At 37.3% G+C, this 18,386-nt stretch overlaps 1 protein-coding gene across 4 annotated transcripts in view; it reads left to right on the top strand.

Annotated features, from left to right (window-relative positions):
• Positions 1 to 18,386, top strand: part of IRAG2 (inositol 1,4,5-triphosphate receptor associated 2) — a 97,159-nt gene that overhangs the window by 71,397 nt on the left and 7,376 nt on the right. For all 4 annotated transcript variants that reach the window (XM_022577793.3, XM_022577794.3, XM_022577799.3 and 1 more), the window contains 10 exons: positions 1,044 to 1,101; positions 3,201 to 3,255; positions 3,341 to 3,368; positions 3,636 to 3,776; positions 8,399 to 8,533; positions 14,957 to 15,104; positions 16,014 to 16,057; positions 17,747 to 17,809; positions 17,927 to 17,976; positions 18,273 to 18,374. In XM_022577793.3, coding sequence (XP_022433501.2) covers positions 1,044 to 1,101; positions 3,201 to 3,255; positions 3,341 to 3,368; positions 3,636 to 3,776; positions 8,399 to 8,533; positions 14,957 to 15,104; positions 16,014 to 16,057; positions 17,747 to 17,809; positions 17,927 to 17,976; positions 18,273 to 18,374 — 824 coding nt within the window. The remainder of the gene's footprint in view (positions 1 to 1,043; positions 1,102 to 3,200; positions 3,256 to 3,340; positions 3,369 to 3,635; positions 3,777 to 8,398; positions 8,534 to 14,956; positions 15,105 to 16,013; positions 16,058 to 17,746; positions 17,810 to 17,926; positions 17,977 to 18,272; positions 18,375 to 18,386) is intronic.

Here is an 18,386-nt window from a genome sequence, read left to right on the forward strand (position 1 = left end):
GTCCGGAGCCTGTGCTCCGCAATGGGAGAGGCCCGTGTACCACACACACACACACACAAAAAGATAAAGGCTGAAAATTATCCATTGGATTTGGCAGTAGGGAGTTCACTGATAACTGGGGAGGGCAGTTTCCTTGGAGCGTTAGGTGCAGGGGCAGAGTAGTTCACTGATCACAAATGGGAGATGAGGAACTAGAGGACGTCACAGGGTTGAGGGGGGATTAAAAAAACTTGAGTATGTAAATATTGATAAGGATGATCCAGTGTTTTACCTGTATTATTTCATTTGTTACAGTTGTCCAGAACTTACATGACATGGTGTCAAGGGCCCTACCAAGGAAATTTGTCTTGGCCTTATTTTTTATGGAAAATTTCTGAGAATGTTGAATAATAATTATCCTAAAATAATTGTATACCTATAGCTTCTCCTTTAGATTTCCCCAGGCAGTATAGTGCAACTCTCCTATTATGGTGATTCTTGTATGGATACCTTTGTAGGACAGTTGGTCAGTGACCTTAAAATATATTCAGATGGAGTAAAAGCCAAACATAGCACAATCTTAGCAGCTATTTTGCCATAATTTCTCCAACAATCCATCTGGAAAGCTGTGTGTGATAGTCCTAGATCACCGCGCCCCCCACGCCCCCTCTTCATCCATTCAGTCCTATCTCTCCCTCAAGCTCCAGCTTGTTCCTTGTCTGCAGAGACTTTCCATGCTTCTTAACCCATGGTGTTGCTCTCTCCCTTTTGCAAAGCACATATTTATCTATCTCTCATTTACTTGGCAAGTAATCCTAGTTTGCTTTGAAGTAACTTGTATCGTGATTGCAGCTTTTCATGTACTTCTGTTTTTTATGCCTCAGCTAGATTAGAAACCCCCTTGGAGTCAGTCCTCTTTCCTTCTGAATGCCTAGCACAGTTCTTTGCATACTATAGAGTGTTTTTTGAACAGGGTAGGCAGGAGAGGACAGGAAGTCGAGAAATGATTGGTTATGAAGGATTTCCACTCTATGTTCAGCAATAAAATCTCTTTATGATTTTAGGAAGCCAAAGGGGAACCAGAAACAATAAATGAGCACAGAAAAGAATGTGTGGCAGGAGGTAAGGAATGTTCTCTTCCAACCCCTATGTGAACTTTTGTTCCCTGCTGGTATGTTTTATGGATGAAATCTTTCTGAGTAAAGATATGGCATCTACAACTCTGCATCTCTAGATAAAATCAGCCAAATAGAACTGATTTTGATTCAATTTGTAGCGTTTTCAAAAGGCCATATTTATGTTGCATTGCCTGTTAAGCCCAGAGGTCTTGTAATCACTAGTGCCCTATTGTGAACTGAGAACCATGCCAATGTTGGTAGCAAATTCTAAGCTCTACTCTGAGATTTTTTTATTGTTCCGTCTAATAGCAAATAAGCCAGTATTTGAAGAATGAGTGCTAATATGCTTCTCTCCCCATCTCCCTTCTGTTAGGACGGAATAGTGAATAGAGTTCTGGCTTTGGAGTCACTCACTGTATGCTTGGTCACTCTCTTACTTGCTGTGACTTTGGCAAAAGCTATTTAACCTTGAGTCTTAATTTCTTCATCTGCAAAATGGAAATGATGAGTAAAAAAAAAAAAAGAAAGTACCATTTATGAAATATAGACTGTACTGTAAGTACTAGGCTAAATTCTCTATATGCATAGTTTTATTTAGTTCTCCCCAATACCTGTGTGAGCTAGGTAAGCTGCAATTCAGTTTCCTAGCCTATAAACTGTAGATAAGAACGGTACCCACTACAGAAGGTTAGCTGTGAGGATTGAAGAAATTATGTAAAAAGCATTTAGAAAAGTGCCTGATAAAAGTTCTCATAAAGGTTAGCTACTATAGAAAAATCATCCTTATTTTGTAGATGGTTTGATGAAGTTGTGACCTGTTCCAGGTCACTTAGTTTTAAGGATCAAAGTGTCGACTGAAAAAAAATGCACAACCTAAAAGTTGAGAATTATGTTTTATCCGCAGATTTACTGAGGACTTAAGCCTGGGATATAGCCTCTCAGATAGCTCTGAGGGACTGTTCCAAAGAGGTAAGGGAAGAGACAGGACATACAGGAGATTTTGCAAAACAAAACAAAACAAAAAACCACCAGGTAGTCCAATATCAAAAGATAACTGCTAATTATAAAAAAACCCCAGACACCTCAAGTTAATGAATTTAGCCCTTTTCTATGTATGGGAAGATGCAAGAGTCTGGGCTTATTGAAATCATTCCTTTGATATATAGGGACAGTATCCTGCTTTTCTCCATCTTAAATCCCCTCAGGGTGCACCGCAGCTACGCAGCTACGGTGGCTGATGGCTTGATGAACACAGCATCATTTGTTTACTGAATGGCAGGCCACATTCTTTGTCCACAAAAGCTAGTATTTAAACCAGATCTTTTCAACTCTATACTTAATGCTCTTAATTACTATTATTGTCTTCTTTGTGAAGTAGTCATGAAGAGTATCATTAATATGTATAAAGAGGTTTGTTCTGGGACTGGCATACAGTAAACCTGTGGTAAATGATTGATATTGTTGCTGTTATTATTAGCAGTATTATTATTATTATACTATTGTTACTAGTACTCCTAGTACTACTACTACTACTACTACTACCCCAATACCTGTGTGAGTTAGGTAAGCTACAATTCAGTTTCCTAGCCTATAAACTGTAGATAAGAACGGTACCCACCAGAGAAGGCTGGCTGTTGAGGATTGAAGAAATTATGTATAAAGCACTTAGAAAAGTGCCTGATAAAAGATCTCATAAAAGTTGCTGGTTTTAAATCCTTGGTCCACAGGAAAACCAGGGTACCAGATGAAGCCATGCATTTAACCATGGAATCAAATCAAATAAACATTCAAATGCAGAAAGAACAAATTGGGCTGTTCCTTGACTCTGAGACATCTTCAGGTCTTCAAAGACTATTCACGCGCTGAAGTGTGAGCCCATAATTTCAACATGGTCGTGATCCCCAAAGCGTAGCATAACGTTATCTTATATTTAAGCAAATGCGTTATTAGCTGGCAGTCTTCTCAGACATATTTCAATGAACGCCTTTGTTTAGTGGAGGGAGGCCCTAACAACATAGGATTTAATGTGCCTGTAGCTGTTAAGCCTGTTTAACCAAATACTATCTTATTGTCTTTTTTTTTTATCTTATTGTCTTTTAATAGGCGCTGCTGTTTCCTCTCTTCCTGTGAAGTCAGTTAACTTTAGACAAAGTGACAAGTAAGCTCCTCCTCATATAGCACGCTCACATTTTTTGCTTCTCTGTTGAACTATGTTTGAGTAAGTTCTTTCTCTTATCTTACAGCACTTCTGCTAATGAGAAGGAGGTGGAGGTAAGTTTCAAGCAAATGTTTTTTCCTTTAGTAAAAAAAATACGTGTTTCAGACTCACTCACCTGCAGTCCCTGCGAGCTTTTGCACAAGCTGTCGTACGTTTGGTGTCTGTCTGGCTTGGCCATGACAAAGTGCAGGGAAAGCCTATGCATGCCAGCATTGTGTCACTGGGAGGAGAAAGAAATGCCTCAGTGTAATTTGGTATTAAACTGGAAATTTGACTACATCCAATGTTCTGTCCTCACCCTCACATTATTTTGACAACAGGCCGAATTTCTCAGGTTATCTTTGGGATTTAAATGCGACTGGTTCACCTTGGAGAAAAGAGTGAAGCTTGAAGAAAGATCCCGTGACTTGGCAGAAGAAAATTTGAAGAAAGAAATTACTAACTGTTTAAAACTGTTAGAGGTGAGACTCATAACATTTGGGGACTACACGTTCGGTTGTATTATTAATAAGGTTTTCAAAATTACATAAGAGTTTACTTGTATGACTAAAACCAACACTAGGTACCAAGCCCTGCCTGACTCAAATGTGAATTAATAGGAGGTAAGAAATCAGGATCAGGCTAAGATAAAAGGCTCACCAATAGAAGGGCATAAGTAATAAAACAAATAAATGTCGTTTAAAGTAGTTATGTGAATCTTCTGCCATCTCTCTGTATCTTCAAATAGATTTCAGGCAGAAGAGTAATTATGCAGAAAACTGAGCAACAGGAGATAATATCAATGTTAAGCTTCAAAGAAGAGAATCAAAAGACGATTTCCATTGAATTAACTGAAAAAAGAGAACGGTGGCATTTCAGCCTTGTCAGATAATGGGCAAACCTTCTGTAAGGTACACAGAAGTGTAACAACTATTATTCTTCTATTTTGTGAAGTCACCATAAATATACGGATGGGTTGGAAAATTAAGGGGGCTAATTTTGGAAAAAGAAAATAAAAGTATAGAAACCATATTCTGTTTTTTTACTGTGGTTAAAAAAGCACATAATGTAAAATTTACCATATTAACCATTTTAAGTGTACATCAGTAGTGTTGAGTATATTCACGTTGTTGTGAGATAGATCTTCACAACTTTTTCACCTTGCTTACTGAAACTCTGTAGCCATTAAACTATTCCCCTTTTGCCCTTCTGTCAGCCCATGGTAATCACCATTCTGCTTTCTGTTTCTATGAATTTGACTACTTTAGATAGCTCATGTAAGTGGAATCATATAGTATTTGTCGTTTTGTAACTGGCTCATTTCACTTAGCATAATGTCTTCAAATTCATCCATGTTGTAACATGTGGCAGGCTTTCCTTCCTTTAAGGCTGAATGAAATATTCCATGGTATGTATATACCACATTTTGTTTATCCATTCAGTTATTGATGGACATTTGAGTTACTTCCACCTCTTGGCTATTGTGAACATTGAATATTGTTGCTGTGAACATGGGTGTGCAAATATCTCTTCAAGACCCTGCTTTCAATTCTTTTAGAAATATGGCCAGATGTTGGATTGCCGGATCATATAGAGCTCTATTTTAAGTTTCTGAGGAACCACCGTACTGTTTTGCACAGTGGTGTTACCATTTTAAAATCCTACTAACAGTGCACCAAGGTTCCAATTTCTCTACATCCTGGCCAACATGTTATTTTCTGTTTTCTTTTTTTTAAAATTAATTTATTTATTTTTGGCTGCATTCGGTATTCGTTGCTGCGTGCGGGCTTTCTCTAGTTGCAGTGAGTGGGGGCTACTCTTTGTTGCGGTGCACCAGCTTCTCACTGTGGCGGCTTTTCTTTGTTGCGGAGCATGGGCTCTAGGCGTGCAGGCTTCAGTAGTTGCAGCACATGGGCTCAGTAGTTGTGGCTCGTGGGCTGTAGAGCACAGGCTCAGTCGTTGTGGCGCACGGGCTTAGTTGCTCCACGGCATGTGGGATCTTCCCAGACCAGGGCTCGAACCCGTGTCCCCTGCATTGGCAGGTAGATTCTTAACCACTGCGCCACCAGGGCAGTCCCTATTTTCTGTTTTCTGATAGTAGCCATTTAATAGGTGCAATGTGGTATCTCACTGTGGTTTTGATTTGCATTTCTCTGATGATTAGTATTGTTGAGCATCTTTTCATATGCTTATTGGCCGTTTGTATATCATCTTTGGAAAATGTCTAAGTCCTTTGCCAATTTTAAAATAGGATATGTGATTTGAAAATATTTTCTCCCATTCCATAAGTTGCCTTTTCATTCTGTTGATTATGTCCTTTGATGCACAGAAGTCTGTAAGTTTGATATAGTGCTATTTGTCTATTTTTGCTTTTGTAACTTATGCTTTTGGTGTCATATTCAAGAAATCATTGCCAAATACAATGTCATGAAGATTTTCCCCTATGTTTTCTTCTAGAGTTATATAGTTTGGGGTCCTACAGTTAGGTCTTTAATCCATTTTGAGTTGATTTTTGTATATGGTGTAAAATAAGAGCCCAACTTTACTCTTCTGCAGTTTTCCAACATCATTTGTTAAAGAGACTATCCTTTCCCCATTTTGTAGTCTTGGCACCCTTGTCAAAGATCATTTGACCATATATGTATAGGTTTATTTCTGGGCATGCTGTTCTGTTCTACTGGTCTGTCTTTATGCCAGAACCATACTGCTTTGGTTACTGTATCTTTGTAATGTGTTTTGAAGCCAAGACATGGGATACCTTTAGCTTTGTACTTCTTTCTCAAAATTGTTTGGCTCTTTGGGGTTCTTTGAGATTCCATATGAATTTTTCAATTTCTGAAAAAAATGCCTTTGGGATTTTGATAGAGATTACATTCAATCTGTAGATTGATTTGAATAGTATGGACATCTTAACAAAATTAAGTCTTCCAGTCCATGAACACAGGATGCCTTCCCCTTTGTGTCTTCTTTCATTTTTTCAGCAATGTTTTGTAGTTTTCAGTGTACAAGTCTTTCATCTCCTTGGTTAGGTTTATTCTCAACTATTTTATTTTTTTGGATGCTATTGTAAGTGGAATTATTTTCTTAATTTCCTTCTTAGATGGTTCATTGGTAGTGCATAGAAATGCAATTGATTTTTGTGTGTTGATTTTGTACCCTACAACTTTGCTGAATTTGTTTATTAGTTCTAACAGTCTTTTTGTGGAATCTTTAGGGGTCTCTTTATGTAAGATCATGTCATCTGTGAACAAAGATAATTTTACTTCATTCTTTCCAATATGGATTTTTTGAATATATTTTTTTACTTGCCTAACTGCTCTGGATAGGACTTCCAGTACTAAGTTGCATAGAAGTGGTGAGAGTAGGCATCCTTGCCTTGTTTCTGATCTTAGAGGAAAAGCTTTCAGTCTTTCACCATTGAGTATGATTTTAGCTGTGGGTGTTCATATATGGCCTTTATTATGTTGAGGTAGTTTCCTTGTATTTCTGTTTTTTGAATATTTTTATCATGAAAGGTGTTGAATCTTGTCAAATGCTTTTCTTATCAGTTTAGATGATCATGGGATATTTATCCTTCATTCTGTTAATGTGGTGTATTGCACTGGTTGATTTTCATATGTTGAACCATCCTTGCATTCCAGGGATAAACCTCACTTGGTCATGGTGTATAATCCTTTTAATGTGCTATTGAATTCAATTTGCTAGTATTTTGTTGAGGATTTTTACATCACTATTCATAATGAATATTGGTCTGTAGTTTTCCTGAAATGTTGTTGTCTGGCTTTGGTATCAGGGTAATTCTGGCCTCAGAGAATGAACTTGGAAGTGTTCCCTCCTCTTCAATTTTTTGCAAGAGTTTCAGGAGGATTGGTATTAACTCTTCTTTAGCTGTTTGATAGAATTCTCTAGTGAAGTCATCTGGAACTGGACTTTTCCTCTTTGGGAGATTTTTCTTTTTATAACTGCTTCAATCTCCTTACTAATTATTGGTCTACTCAAATTTTCTATTTCTTCATGATTAAGTTTTGGTAAGCCATATTCTGTTTGACTAACAACTAATATATGCTCTTCTCTTTCTAACTAATGGTGGTTATTTAAACTGCAGTAAGAAACTGTATGTCTGACAATGGTCATTCCAGTTGGTTAGCAACTTTCCAGTTGCAACTCATACATATCTGCCTGTTTCAAAAGTGGCTGCTATTTCATTGAGCACCTACTGTGTGACAAACAACTGGCCTCTATTACCTCTCATGTCACAATATTCCTGGAAAGAAGATGCAGTTGTCTCCATCTGACAGATGAAGAAAAAGCAAATCAGAAAGCTTGATATTATAACATTTGTAGAATTAAGATGCAATTTACAGTCAATGGTGCCTTATGGTTTTATTGGCAGCACTTTTCCTTTCTGATGCTATATAAAATTTATGGTATTTTAGACATGCGCAAGTATTAGAAATTTGCTCATGATCACACAGCTAATGAGCAATGGCTTGTTGGCTTCCAAATATGCTGTTCTCTTAATTCTTTCTCCACCCCAGTGAAACAGATGGCCTTCCATCAGGAAAGCCATCATCTTGGTTCAAGGGCAGAGGTTTGAGATAAATATTCATAAGGCAATGAAGGCGTAACGGCCTAACCAGCCCAATCTCACCTTGTCATCAATGGAAGAGCAAATATAGAAATCAGAGTCATATCTAATTCGAGTATATTTTTATTACTTTTCTTAAAAGTTCAAACTATGCTCTTCATATAGTGCATTCAATTCATTTATAGGCATAATTTCTTTACCATTGCCAATTAATTACATCCCATCCTATTAATTGTAGAAGAAAGATATAAACACACATGAAGGAGTAGCAAATTTGGAAAGTAAAGAAGGAAGGGATCAAAAATATTATAAAAGGCTTTGTGAATACCTGCATAGGTCTACCTCATAACCAACAAAGGTATTAATATTTCAGTATCATTCATTATTGGTCTTTGCTGCTGCTTTTCACCTTCCACAAAGATAATAGATTCATCTGCATTTACAATATAGTCAGTGTTAGAATCACTTGCTGAATACTTGGGTTGGATACTTTTTAATACTTTACTTTCTGTGCAGTCTTTAACACCTCTTTGTGAAGATGACAGCCAAGCCCAGGAAATCATTAAGAAGCTGGAGAAAAGTGTAACATTCCTCAGTCAGTGCACAGCTCGAGTGGCCAGTAGGGCTGAGATGTTGGGAGCCATTAATCAGGTAATTTGTCTCCCTTTCTCCAGTTACAATGAAATTACTAAAAGTGGATTACATTTCTAGGAAAAAACTATATTTGATCATTTCAGAATGTTCTTGATATTTTCCTGTTTTAAACAATGCTACAATAAATATCCTTGTTTATGCATCTTTGCACACTTCTTCATAGAGAAGTAGATTTTCAAAATTTTCTTTGTGGGAAAATCTGGGGAGACTTTAAATTTTTGAATCTCTACGTAAACAAACGTGTTAAAATATATTTTCCTAAGAAGGAGACATTTCACTGTGATGATAGTTTTAGTCTGAACATTTGTTATACGCTTCTAATATTCTAGTTTCTTTTTAACCCCTCACCAGGTAGTAATATACTTTGTTTTATTTTTATTAAAGTTACATATGTGCATAGCTTTTTAAAAAAAAGTCAAGTAGTTCTCAAAGCCTTCTTATCCCATTTCCCATGTTCCAGAGCAACAACTTTCAACTCTTTTGGTTTGTTTTTTATTAATATTCATATCTCCAAATAATATGCTTATACTGTCACCAAGTGATTCAGTTTTAGATATTTATTGGTTTCCTACTACAAAGATGAATATTTATTTATCAATCGTTCCCCCTCACACCTTTTCACTGTCTTTCACCTTATTGTTGATCTCTCTTCTTTCCTAACCAAGCTTAAATTCCATGGTCAAACACAACATTAGCTCCCTTGCATGAACCCTCAACACTTTTCCTTCTCTTGTTTTCTTTTAATCATTAGGAAAATCTACAACCTTGTTTTAAATCCATTTCTCCACCTGATTATACCTGTATAGCTGGAAAACCTCACACCTCTGTGCTGACTGAGTTCTTTTGAAATTCATCACAAACCTCAAGTGGTCCTTGGGACTTCCCATCTTTCACACTTTCTCCTTTCTCCTCAAATCACCATCATGTCCTCCCCTCTCTCTCTGTCAAATAATGACTTTGCTTCTTAACTCAGTAAGAAAGTTGAGGCAATCAGAAGGGACCTGCCAAAAGCTCTGAACCTACAAGCACCTAAACCCTTGACATTGCCTTCCCTCCTGGTACGAAAGATGAGTTGTCTCTCATCCTGTCCATGGCTAACCATCCCACGTGTATATAAGATCTCACTCCTTCTAAATTACTCAGAATCTTGGGCCCCAATTCTCCCTGCATTCTTCCATCTCCAGTTTTTCCCCACGCTACTGAATCATTCCCATCAACACACAAATACGTTATTTTTAAGACAGGAAAAATAACACGAAACAAACACAAACAAAAAAATCTTTCACTCTTTCTCCTTTGGCTACCACCCTGTTTCTCTGTTCCCATTTTTAGCAAATCTCCTCAACAGAATTGTGCTGTTTCCAATTTCTCTCCTCCCAGTCTCTCTGAAACATATTCTAGTCAGCCTTAACCTACTCATTTTCCTTAACCTGTCTGCTACATTCAACACGGCTGAGCTCTTCCTCCTCCTGGAAACACTCTCCTCCTTGGTTTCCAGGTACCACAGTCCCCTGGTCCTTCTCTCTACATCATGGAGCAATCCCTTCCAGACTCCTTTACGGGTCCCACCCTTTCTCCCAGCCCGCTTAATCTTTTTTTTTTTTTCGCGGTACGCGGGCCTCTCACTGTTGTGGCCTCTCCCGTTGCGGAGCACAGGCTCCGGATGCGCAGGCTCAGCGGCCATGGCCCACGGGCCCAGCCGCTCCACGGCATGTGGGATCTTCCCGGACCGGGGCACGAACCCGTGTCCCCTGCATCGGCAGGCGGACTCTCAACCACTGCGCCACCAGGGAAGCCCAGCCCTCTTAATCTTGATGGGCCCTAGGGCTTCACCTGTGCACGTCTGATTTCCATCGTCACTCAATCCCCATACTATCCTATGTAGTCAACTAATGACTCCCTAATTCACACACTTATCCCAAACCTCTGCCATGAGTTTCAGACTAGAACCTGCTACTGTTGATGTAGCTTGGAAGTTTGATAAGCAATTTAAGCTTAATACATCCAAAAATAAACTTCTGACAGTCCCTCCAAAAACTGTTCCACACATAGTCTCCTTACCTCAGTAAAGGGCAACTCTGTCCTTCCAGTTGCTGGGGCTGGAAAACCTTGGGGGTAATCCTCAACACATTTCTCTCACACTCCACATCTAATCCTATGGACAATCCTATTTGCTTTACCATCAGAACATGTCTGGAATTCAACCACTCATTTCCCTCTCCACAGCTACCACCTTAATCTAAGCCACCATTCTATTTTTTTCCCAGATTACTACAATATCTTCCTACATGGTCTTCTTGTCTCCATCTAAATCCAATCCCCACCCCACCCCCATAGTCGCTTCTCAATAAAACAGCCAGAATAATCCTTTTAAAACTTAAGGCAGGTCATGCTACTCTTTTTTTTTTCATGTTACTTATTGGTTCACAGCCCTCCAGTGGCTCCTCATTTTTTTCAGAATAAAAGCCCAAGTCCTTATGATGGCTTAGAAAGATCTACGTGATTCCCCTGCCTTCTTACCCCTTGGACTTTATTTTCTGTGACTGTCTTCCTGGGTTATTGCACGCCAGCCACACGGGACTCGTTTCTGTTCATCATGCTGCCAACTCAGGCCCCCAGTCCTAGCTGTTCCCTATGCCTAGAATATTTTTTCTCCAGGTGTCCACATGTCTTAGCCCTCACCTTCTCCAAGTCTTTTTCAAATGTCACCTTCAGAGAATAGCCCAGCTGACCACCTGAGCTCCCTTGTAAAATTTCAACCCCTTCCACCCCAGAGCTTCTCATCCTCCCTTTCCCTGTCTTTTTTCATAATGCTGATCACGTTTTAGCATACTATTATGTTTTACTGACGTCTTATTTGTTGTCTATCTCCTCCCACTAGAATATAAGCTCCATGAAGGCAGGAATATGTGTCTGTATGGCTCACTGCTTGTCTCCTCAATGCCTAAAATGTGCATAGCAAGTACTCAAAAAGTTTTTGTTAAATGAGGGAGTATATGACACCAAAAGCAATGGCAAAAGAATAGTTAAATTGGACTTCCTCAAAATTAAAAACTTTTGTGTATCAAAGGACATTATCAAGAAAGTGAAAAGATAATCTACAGAACGGAAGAAAATATTTGAAGATCATATATCTGATAAGGGCCTAGTATCCAGAATATATAAAGAACGCTTGCAGCTTGACAGAAAGAGAAACAACCCAATTAAAAAAAATGCAAATAAGACTTGAATAGGCATTTCCCTAAAGAAGATATACAAATGGCCAATAAGCACATGAAAAGATGCTTAATTATTAGGGAAATGAAAATCAAAACCATAATGGTATACCTCTTCACACCCACTAGGATAGCTATAATAATAGAAAAAGAAAGGAAGGAAGAAGGAAAATAACCAGTGTTGACAAGGATGTGGGGAAATTGCAATATTATTATCATATTATTAATATATTATTTAACCATTAAAAGGAATGAAGTGTTGATACATGCTACAATGTAGATGAATCTGGAAAAATTTATGCAAACTATAGGTGCTAGACACAAAAGTCACATATTGTATAATTCTATTTATATATAGTATCTAGAATGGATAAATCTTTAGAGAAAGGTAGAAGGTTGGTATTGGCTAGGTTTTGGTGGGGAGGGGTGAGTGGGGAGTAATTGTTTAGTGGGTATGGGCGTTTACTTTGGGGTGATGAAAGGGTTTTGGAACTAGATAGAAGTGTTGGTTGCACAACATGGTGAATGTACTAAATGTCACTGAATTGTTCACTTTAAAATAGTAAATTTTATATTGTGAATTACACATCAATATAAAAAAAAGAAAAATACAATGACTGTATTTTGTCAGGTTCCAATTCAAACAAAACTGTAAATAGATGTTTTTGAGACAATTGGGAAAATATGAATATGGATTAGATGATAAGATGTTTCTGTTAATGTTGTTAGACGTGATCATGGCATTGTGGTTATTTAAGACAATACACTCCTTTTTTTTTTTTTTTTAGATACTTACTGAAATGTTTATGAGTAAAACCACATGATGTCCATCACCTGTACTTAAAAAGAAATAGCATTCAAAACTTGAGATGAAACTCATATAGCAAAATGTTAGTGGTTCTTGAAACTGGTTAATAGATATGTGTGGGCTTATTGTCTACTTTTTGTGTCTGTTGAAATTATCGTAATAAAAAGTTTTAATTAAAAAAAGTGGATGAATAATATTAGATCTATATTATCTGTAAACATTATTACACCCGTGTAAATTCTATTCATAGCAGAGACAGTAGTCCGTTATGATGTCTTTTCCTTCTTTGCACAATGTTCATGTTCTTCGTGGAGTTAATCATTTTCCTTTGCCATGATTGTTATGCTTACTTTTCTATTTACTTATCTCTAATTTATTCTCAGCCTCTCCCAGGGAGTCTAGATCTCACAATACGTTCAGACTCATCAGGTATTCTGTCAATTTCTTCATTGAGATGTTGCTTCCAGAGATTTTTGACCTGTCAGTCTCAACTGACTGTTCTTCAGGCTCAACACAAACGTCTTAGGAATTCTTAAATGAAGATTTCTTTCACTTCTTTCTTGAGTTGAATCCCATTTTCTGAATCCCATACCTCCTTCTTTGCTGGCTTGCTTTTTTATTTTGGTGGAACATCTCACGCGTTTTGCTGAGGGAAAGAATGCCGGGGAGGTAAACTTTTTAAAATGTTATATAACTGAAAATGGCTTTATTCTTTATGTCTTTACGGTAGCCGGGTGAAGGATTCTAGATTAGAAATCATTTCCTTCATGATTTTTCATCTTCTTCTTAGCTTCTGGAGTTGCTATCAAACTTTGATGCCATTCTGACCCCTGAACTTTTGTTTATAATCCCTTTTTACTTTCCAGAAGCTTTTAGGATATCCTCTTACCCCTACTGTCCTTCCTTGGCATGGGTTTATTTTCAACCACTGTTTTAGGTCCTAAGCTGGAAAGTTATTTCTTGAGTTCAGAGATTTTCTTGAACTGTTTCCTTTTCTACATTTGATGGAATTTTTCTACACTTTCTATACTTCTTGAATTCCTTTCTCCTGAACTGGTCCTTTCTTGTCTGTTTTCTACATTTTTGTCATTTTGCTCTAGTTTCAGAGAAATTTCCTTAACCTTATCTTGAAACTCTTAAGTTACATATTTTTTTAATCATATTTTTAATTTCCAGACCTTTAAAATTCTCAGAATGTTGCTTTTTAATATCTTGTTCTTATTTCATAGATGCAATACTTATTCTTACTTTTCTGAAGATATTGATAGTTTCATTGAAATTTTAGTTTTTTTCTTTCTGTTTTGATTTCCTTTTCTCAGGCTAGAGGCTTTCCTCTGACTAGTGATGATCCACTATACAGCTGACTGGGAGCTCTGTATATGTTGGGTGGGGAAGTTTCTTGTTGGCTCTGAGCTTCACACAAGCTAGGTTGTGTCACTGGGATACTCTTAACGTTGGTAGTTTTAAGACTGTCATCTTGCAATGTTAGATTCCTCAGAGAAAAGTCTTCCAACTGCCAGTCTTGAGAGTATAAGCTTGGCTACAAGTGTTTGATAGTTGGAAGAATAAGGCTCCATATCTCTAGATTCAATATATATATAGACTTTTGCTTAAATCTATTCTTTTCTGTATGATCCACTCACCATCAACTATTTGTTACTGCTCAATGCACAGACACTCTGGTTAACTCTCTCTAGATAGCCAGCTTTTGTAGTCTTTCACCAAAGTGGTAGAGGGGCTCAGGTGACCTGAGTAAGGGAGGGGATCTGTGGATCTAATCACTTTTTACACAGATTATCAACCATTTCTTCTGTTCTATCTCCAAGCTTAATTCCAAAGGCACCACTAATTCCTGAGCATTTGCAGCTTTCTGTGGTATAACCCACGTGGTTTCTAGGCTTTTCTTACTGCTTTTTTTAGGGTTCAGCTTTTCAGGTCTTAGTCATTTACCACCGGTCCTTCTACTTGGCAGGTGTTCAAAAATTTGTTATATCCTCTTCCATTCTATTTACCCTTGTCTATTCATGCCTTAAAAAAAAATCCCTTGTCATTTTTGTAGGATTTAAGGATGGAGTGAAGATAAGTGCATGTGTCTCATTCACTATCTTTTAACTGGGTATCAAGAATAGTATTTTCAATGTAAATTTGTTCTCTTTTTTTTTTTTTTTTTTTTTTCGGTACGCGGACCTCTCACTGTCGTGGCCTCTCCCGTTGCAGAGCACAGGTTCCGGACACGCAGGCTCAGCGGCCATGGCTCATGGGCCCAGCCGCTCCGTGGCATGTGGGATCTTCCCGGACCGGGGCACGAACCCGTGTTCCCTGCATCGGCAGGCAGACTCTCAACCACTGCGCCAGCAGGGAAGCCCTACATTTGTTCTTTTTTTTTTTTCCTGCTAGGAAAGCCGGGTTAGTAAAGCCGTCGAAGTGATGATTCAGCATGTAGAAAATCTGAAGAGAATGTATGCCAAAGAACACGCTGAATTAGAAGAACTAAAACAGGTTCTTTTGCAAAATGAAAGGACTTTTAACCCTCTTGAAGATGAAGGTAATAAAAGTTTAAGATAATTGTATCAGTTATGTCTTTCTAACTTTCTTCTTTTTCATTCTCTCTTACTAATTCTTATTATATAATGTCTTTAGTATAAGACCCTTATGTTAAGATTATATTAGAAGGATATGATATATAGAATATAAGAAATAACTCATTCCTGTTATTTATATAGCCCAGAGTAAGATGTCAGTTAGAAAACAAATTAGGAGACAAGATGGATTTTATGGTGGACACCAAGATTTCATTAAAATGATGACATGAGAGAATATAACTAATCCAACTCATTGAGTTGACCCCAGTGTTGTCTACTTAGGATACGTTAGAACTGGCTTTTTCTCCACACATAAAGCAAGGCACAATAGCATAAATGAACCACTCTTATCAACAATGGTTTTGTATCCCTCGAGCAAGGAAGGACTGTGACAGGGTAAGCTGATCAACAGCTTGGAAAATAGGGAGACATCTGAGACCATGGAGAATATCTTAACAGAAGGCTTATATGAACCTTATAGTTTTATTTTAAGTTGACAGTATGAATGTTTATAGGCAGAATTTTCATTTTAATGATCTGTTCCCTCTTCTTGAAAAGTAATAACATGTGATGATCTTCTGATCTGTGATTTTTGACTCATTGATTCAGCAGACATTCATTTAGTGCCCCCTCTGTGCTAGGCGGGCATGGTGGACATTGGCAGTGACATAGAGGACTGTATTCCATTGGTTCAGATTACTAACGTTGTGAATCACCAAATAAATGATAACCAGATATTTATATTGCTCAGTAGTCTCTAGGGTCTTAAATAAATATTTTCTAACCATTGCTTTTCTTTGTAAAGAATTAAGACCATTGCGTTAAATTGCACATGTAATTCCAAAAATACACAAATGTGTTTTCCCTTTCAGGTGACTGCCAAATTAAAAAACGTTCAGCTTCTCTAAACTCTAAGGTAACAAATGTCTATCAAATGTTATAGCTGAGATGGTTTTAAAATATTACTTGAAGCAACATGGCTTTAAATCATAAAACAACAGTGATTTTAATTCATATATATGTGTTATGTATATATACATGTGTGTTTATATATGTACGCTTTTGTACTTCTTGCAATATTTGTACATCAATTAAGTTTGCCTGGCAGCGAGAGGAAAGCCAGTATAACGATACTTTCTCTCTCATGTGAAACCAAAGTTGGGAATAAGCAGTCCAACAGCTTCACAAAATCCCAGTCCCCGTCTCTCTTGCCGAGTCATCGACCTCTGCGCTTTGCTTCCATCTCATAGTCTAAGATAGCGTTGTCATTTCTGGGTACCAAGTCCTGGTCATTATGTTGAGTCCTGCTCCAAGAAAAAGGAAGAAGCGAGAACAGGTGTTCTCTCTACCTCTGAAGACACTTCCTAGAAGTCCCAGATAACATTTCCCTTTTCATTCTTTGTTGGAAATAAGATGAAAACAGCTTTTATTCTGGAGGCTGTATGCCTAACTAAAAATTAGTGGGGTTTGTTACTAAGTAGAAGGGGAAAACGGGATATTGAAAGTCAACCAGCAGTTTCTGTCAGTTTGAAAATCAAGATTTCACTGAATTTTTGAGCAAGGGACTTTAAAATCATTCCATCCAAATCTTTTTCACAGATGAGGAAATTAACTTTCACAGAAGTTAAGTGATTAGTTATGATCCTGTAGTGACACAATCATGATTAGAACCCAGGATTTTGGACCACAATTTGATATTTTTGATGTTCAACTAACCTATAAAAATAAATTAGAAATGGTGGCTTAAGAAAAGTATTCACATAAAACTTCTTCAGTTTATTTCCTGAAGTTCTACTTATTTAAATGTGAAGAGCCACAAAATATAACATTCTCCTGTACAAATCTCAAGGCTGAGGTATAAACACATCCATTCATTATAATGTCATACTCATCCTTAAATGTATTAAATGGAAAAAATGAAAAAAAATCCCTAAAATAGGTGCATATTTATCTCCTCTTGAGTTGGGGAAAACCTTTCCAAGCATAAAAGAAATGATAGCAAAAGAGGGGAAGAGATGAGGGACTTCCCTGGCGGTCCAGTGTTTAAGATTCCACACTTCCATTGCAGGCGGCACGGGTTCGATCCCTGGTCAGAGAACTAAGATCCTGCATGCCACATGATGTGGCCAAAAACAAAACAAAACCAAACCAAAGATAACAAAAAAAAAAAAAAAAAAGAGAGAGAGAGAGAGAAAGAGATGAAAAGATTTGGCTATATTAACAATAAAAAAATTCTGCCAAGAAATATCATTAACAAAATTAATATAGGCAAAAATCATAAACAGGTGGTTCTCAGAGCAGATACATACAGGGTTATTTGGCATAGAAAAACAGTGTTCAGTGTTACTGGCAACCTAAACAGAAAGCCTTATGTTCCTTACTTGATTGGCAAAAATTATCCATTGTTGGAGAAGGTAGAATATAAACTGGCAGAATATTTCTGGAAGGCAATTTGGCCATAACAAAATCCTTGAAAATATGTCTCCTGTTTAACTCATCAGTGATCAAGTACATGGATGTGTACATTCAAGAATACCCATCAGTGTTTCATACAAGGATAAAACATTGAGAATTTTCTAAGTGTACATTTTCCCCCTTTGGGTAGCCGTCTTCTCTTCGAAGAGTGACCATTGCCTCTTTGCCCAGAAATACTGGAAATGCAGGAATGGTAAGCAAATCCCGAAGTGTTCTTAGTCAAAAGCAAATTTATTTCCATATGACAGAAATATAAATTTACTTCACTAAATTCATATTTTATTATTTCCTTAACATCTGAACTTTAAAGGTGGCTGGGATGGAAAATAATGACCGATTCAGTAGGAGGTCAAGCAGTTGGTAAGTGCAATTTTATGGTTGCTCTTTGGGAACCTTACTGTTTTATAGCTGGGCTAAAGTTAATGTTTGAAATAAGTGATATAGTAACATTTGATTTGTATGGAGTATATGCAGAATAATTATAAAAATTGGCATATATTCATGAAATTATTTCTTATGAAATAAGCATTATATGAATATGCCAAGGAAAAAATAAGAATGTATCATTTTTGTATTGATTTAGGTAGTGGGAAATAAATTGGTAATGGCTACAGAAGTACTTGATTTGACAAGTGGCTATAATCATCTTTATTTAGGCGTATTTTGGGGTCAAAGCAGAGTGAACACCGTCCCTCATTACATCGATTTATTAGCACCTATTCCTGGGCAGATGCTGAAGAAGAAAAATGTGAACTAAAGTAGGTGAAGCT

This window comes from Delphinapterus leucas, chromosome 11 (genome assembly GCF_059928025.1).
Source record: "Delphinapterus leucas isolate spDelLeu-1000000601 "Yukka" chromosome 11, BTC_Dleu_Yukka2, whole genome shotgun sequence".
NCBI classification, from domain to species: Eukaryota; Metazoa; Chordata; class Mammalia; order Artiodactyla; family Monodontidae; genus Delphinapterus; species Delphinapterus leucas.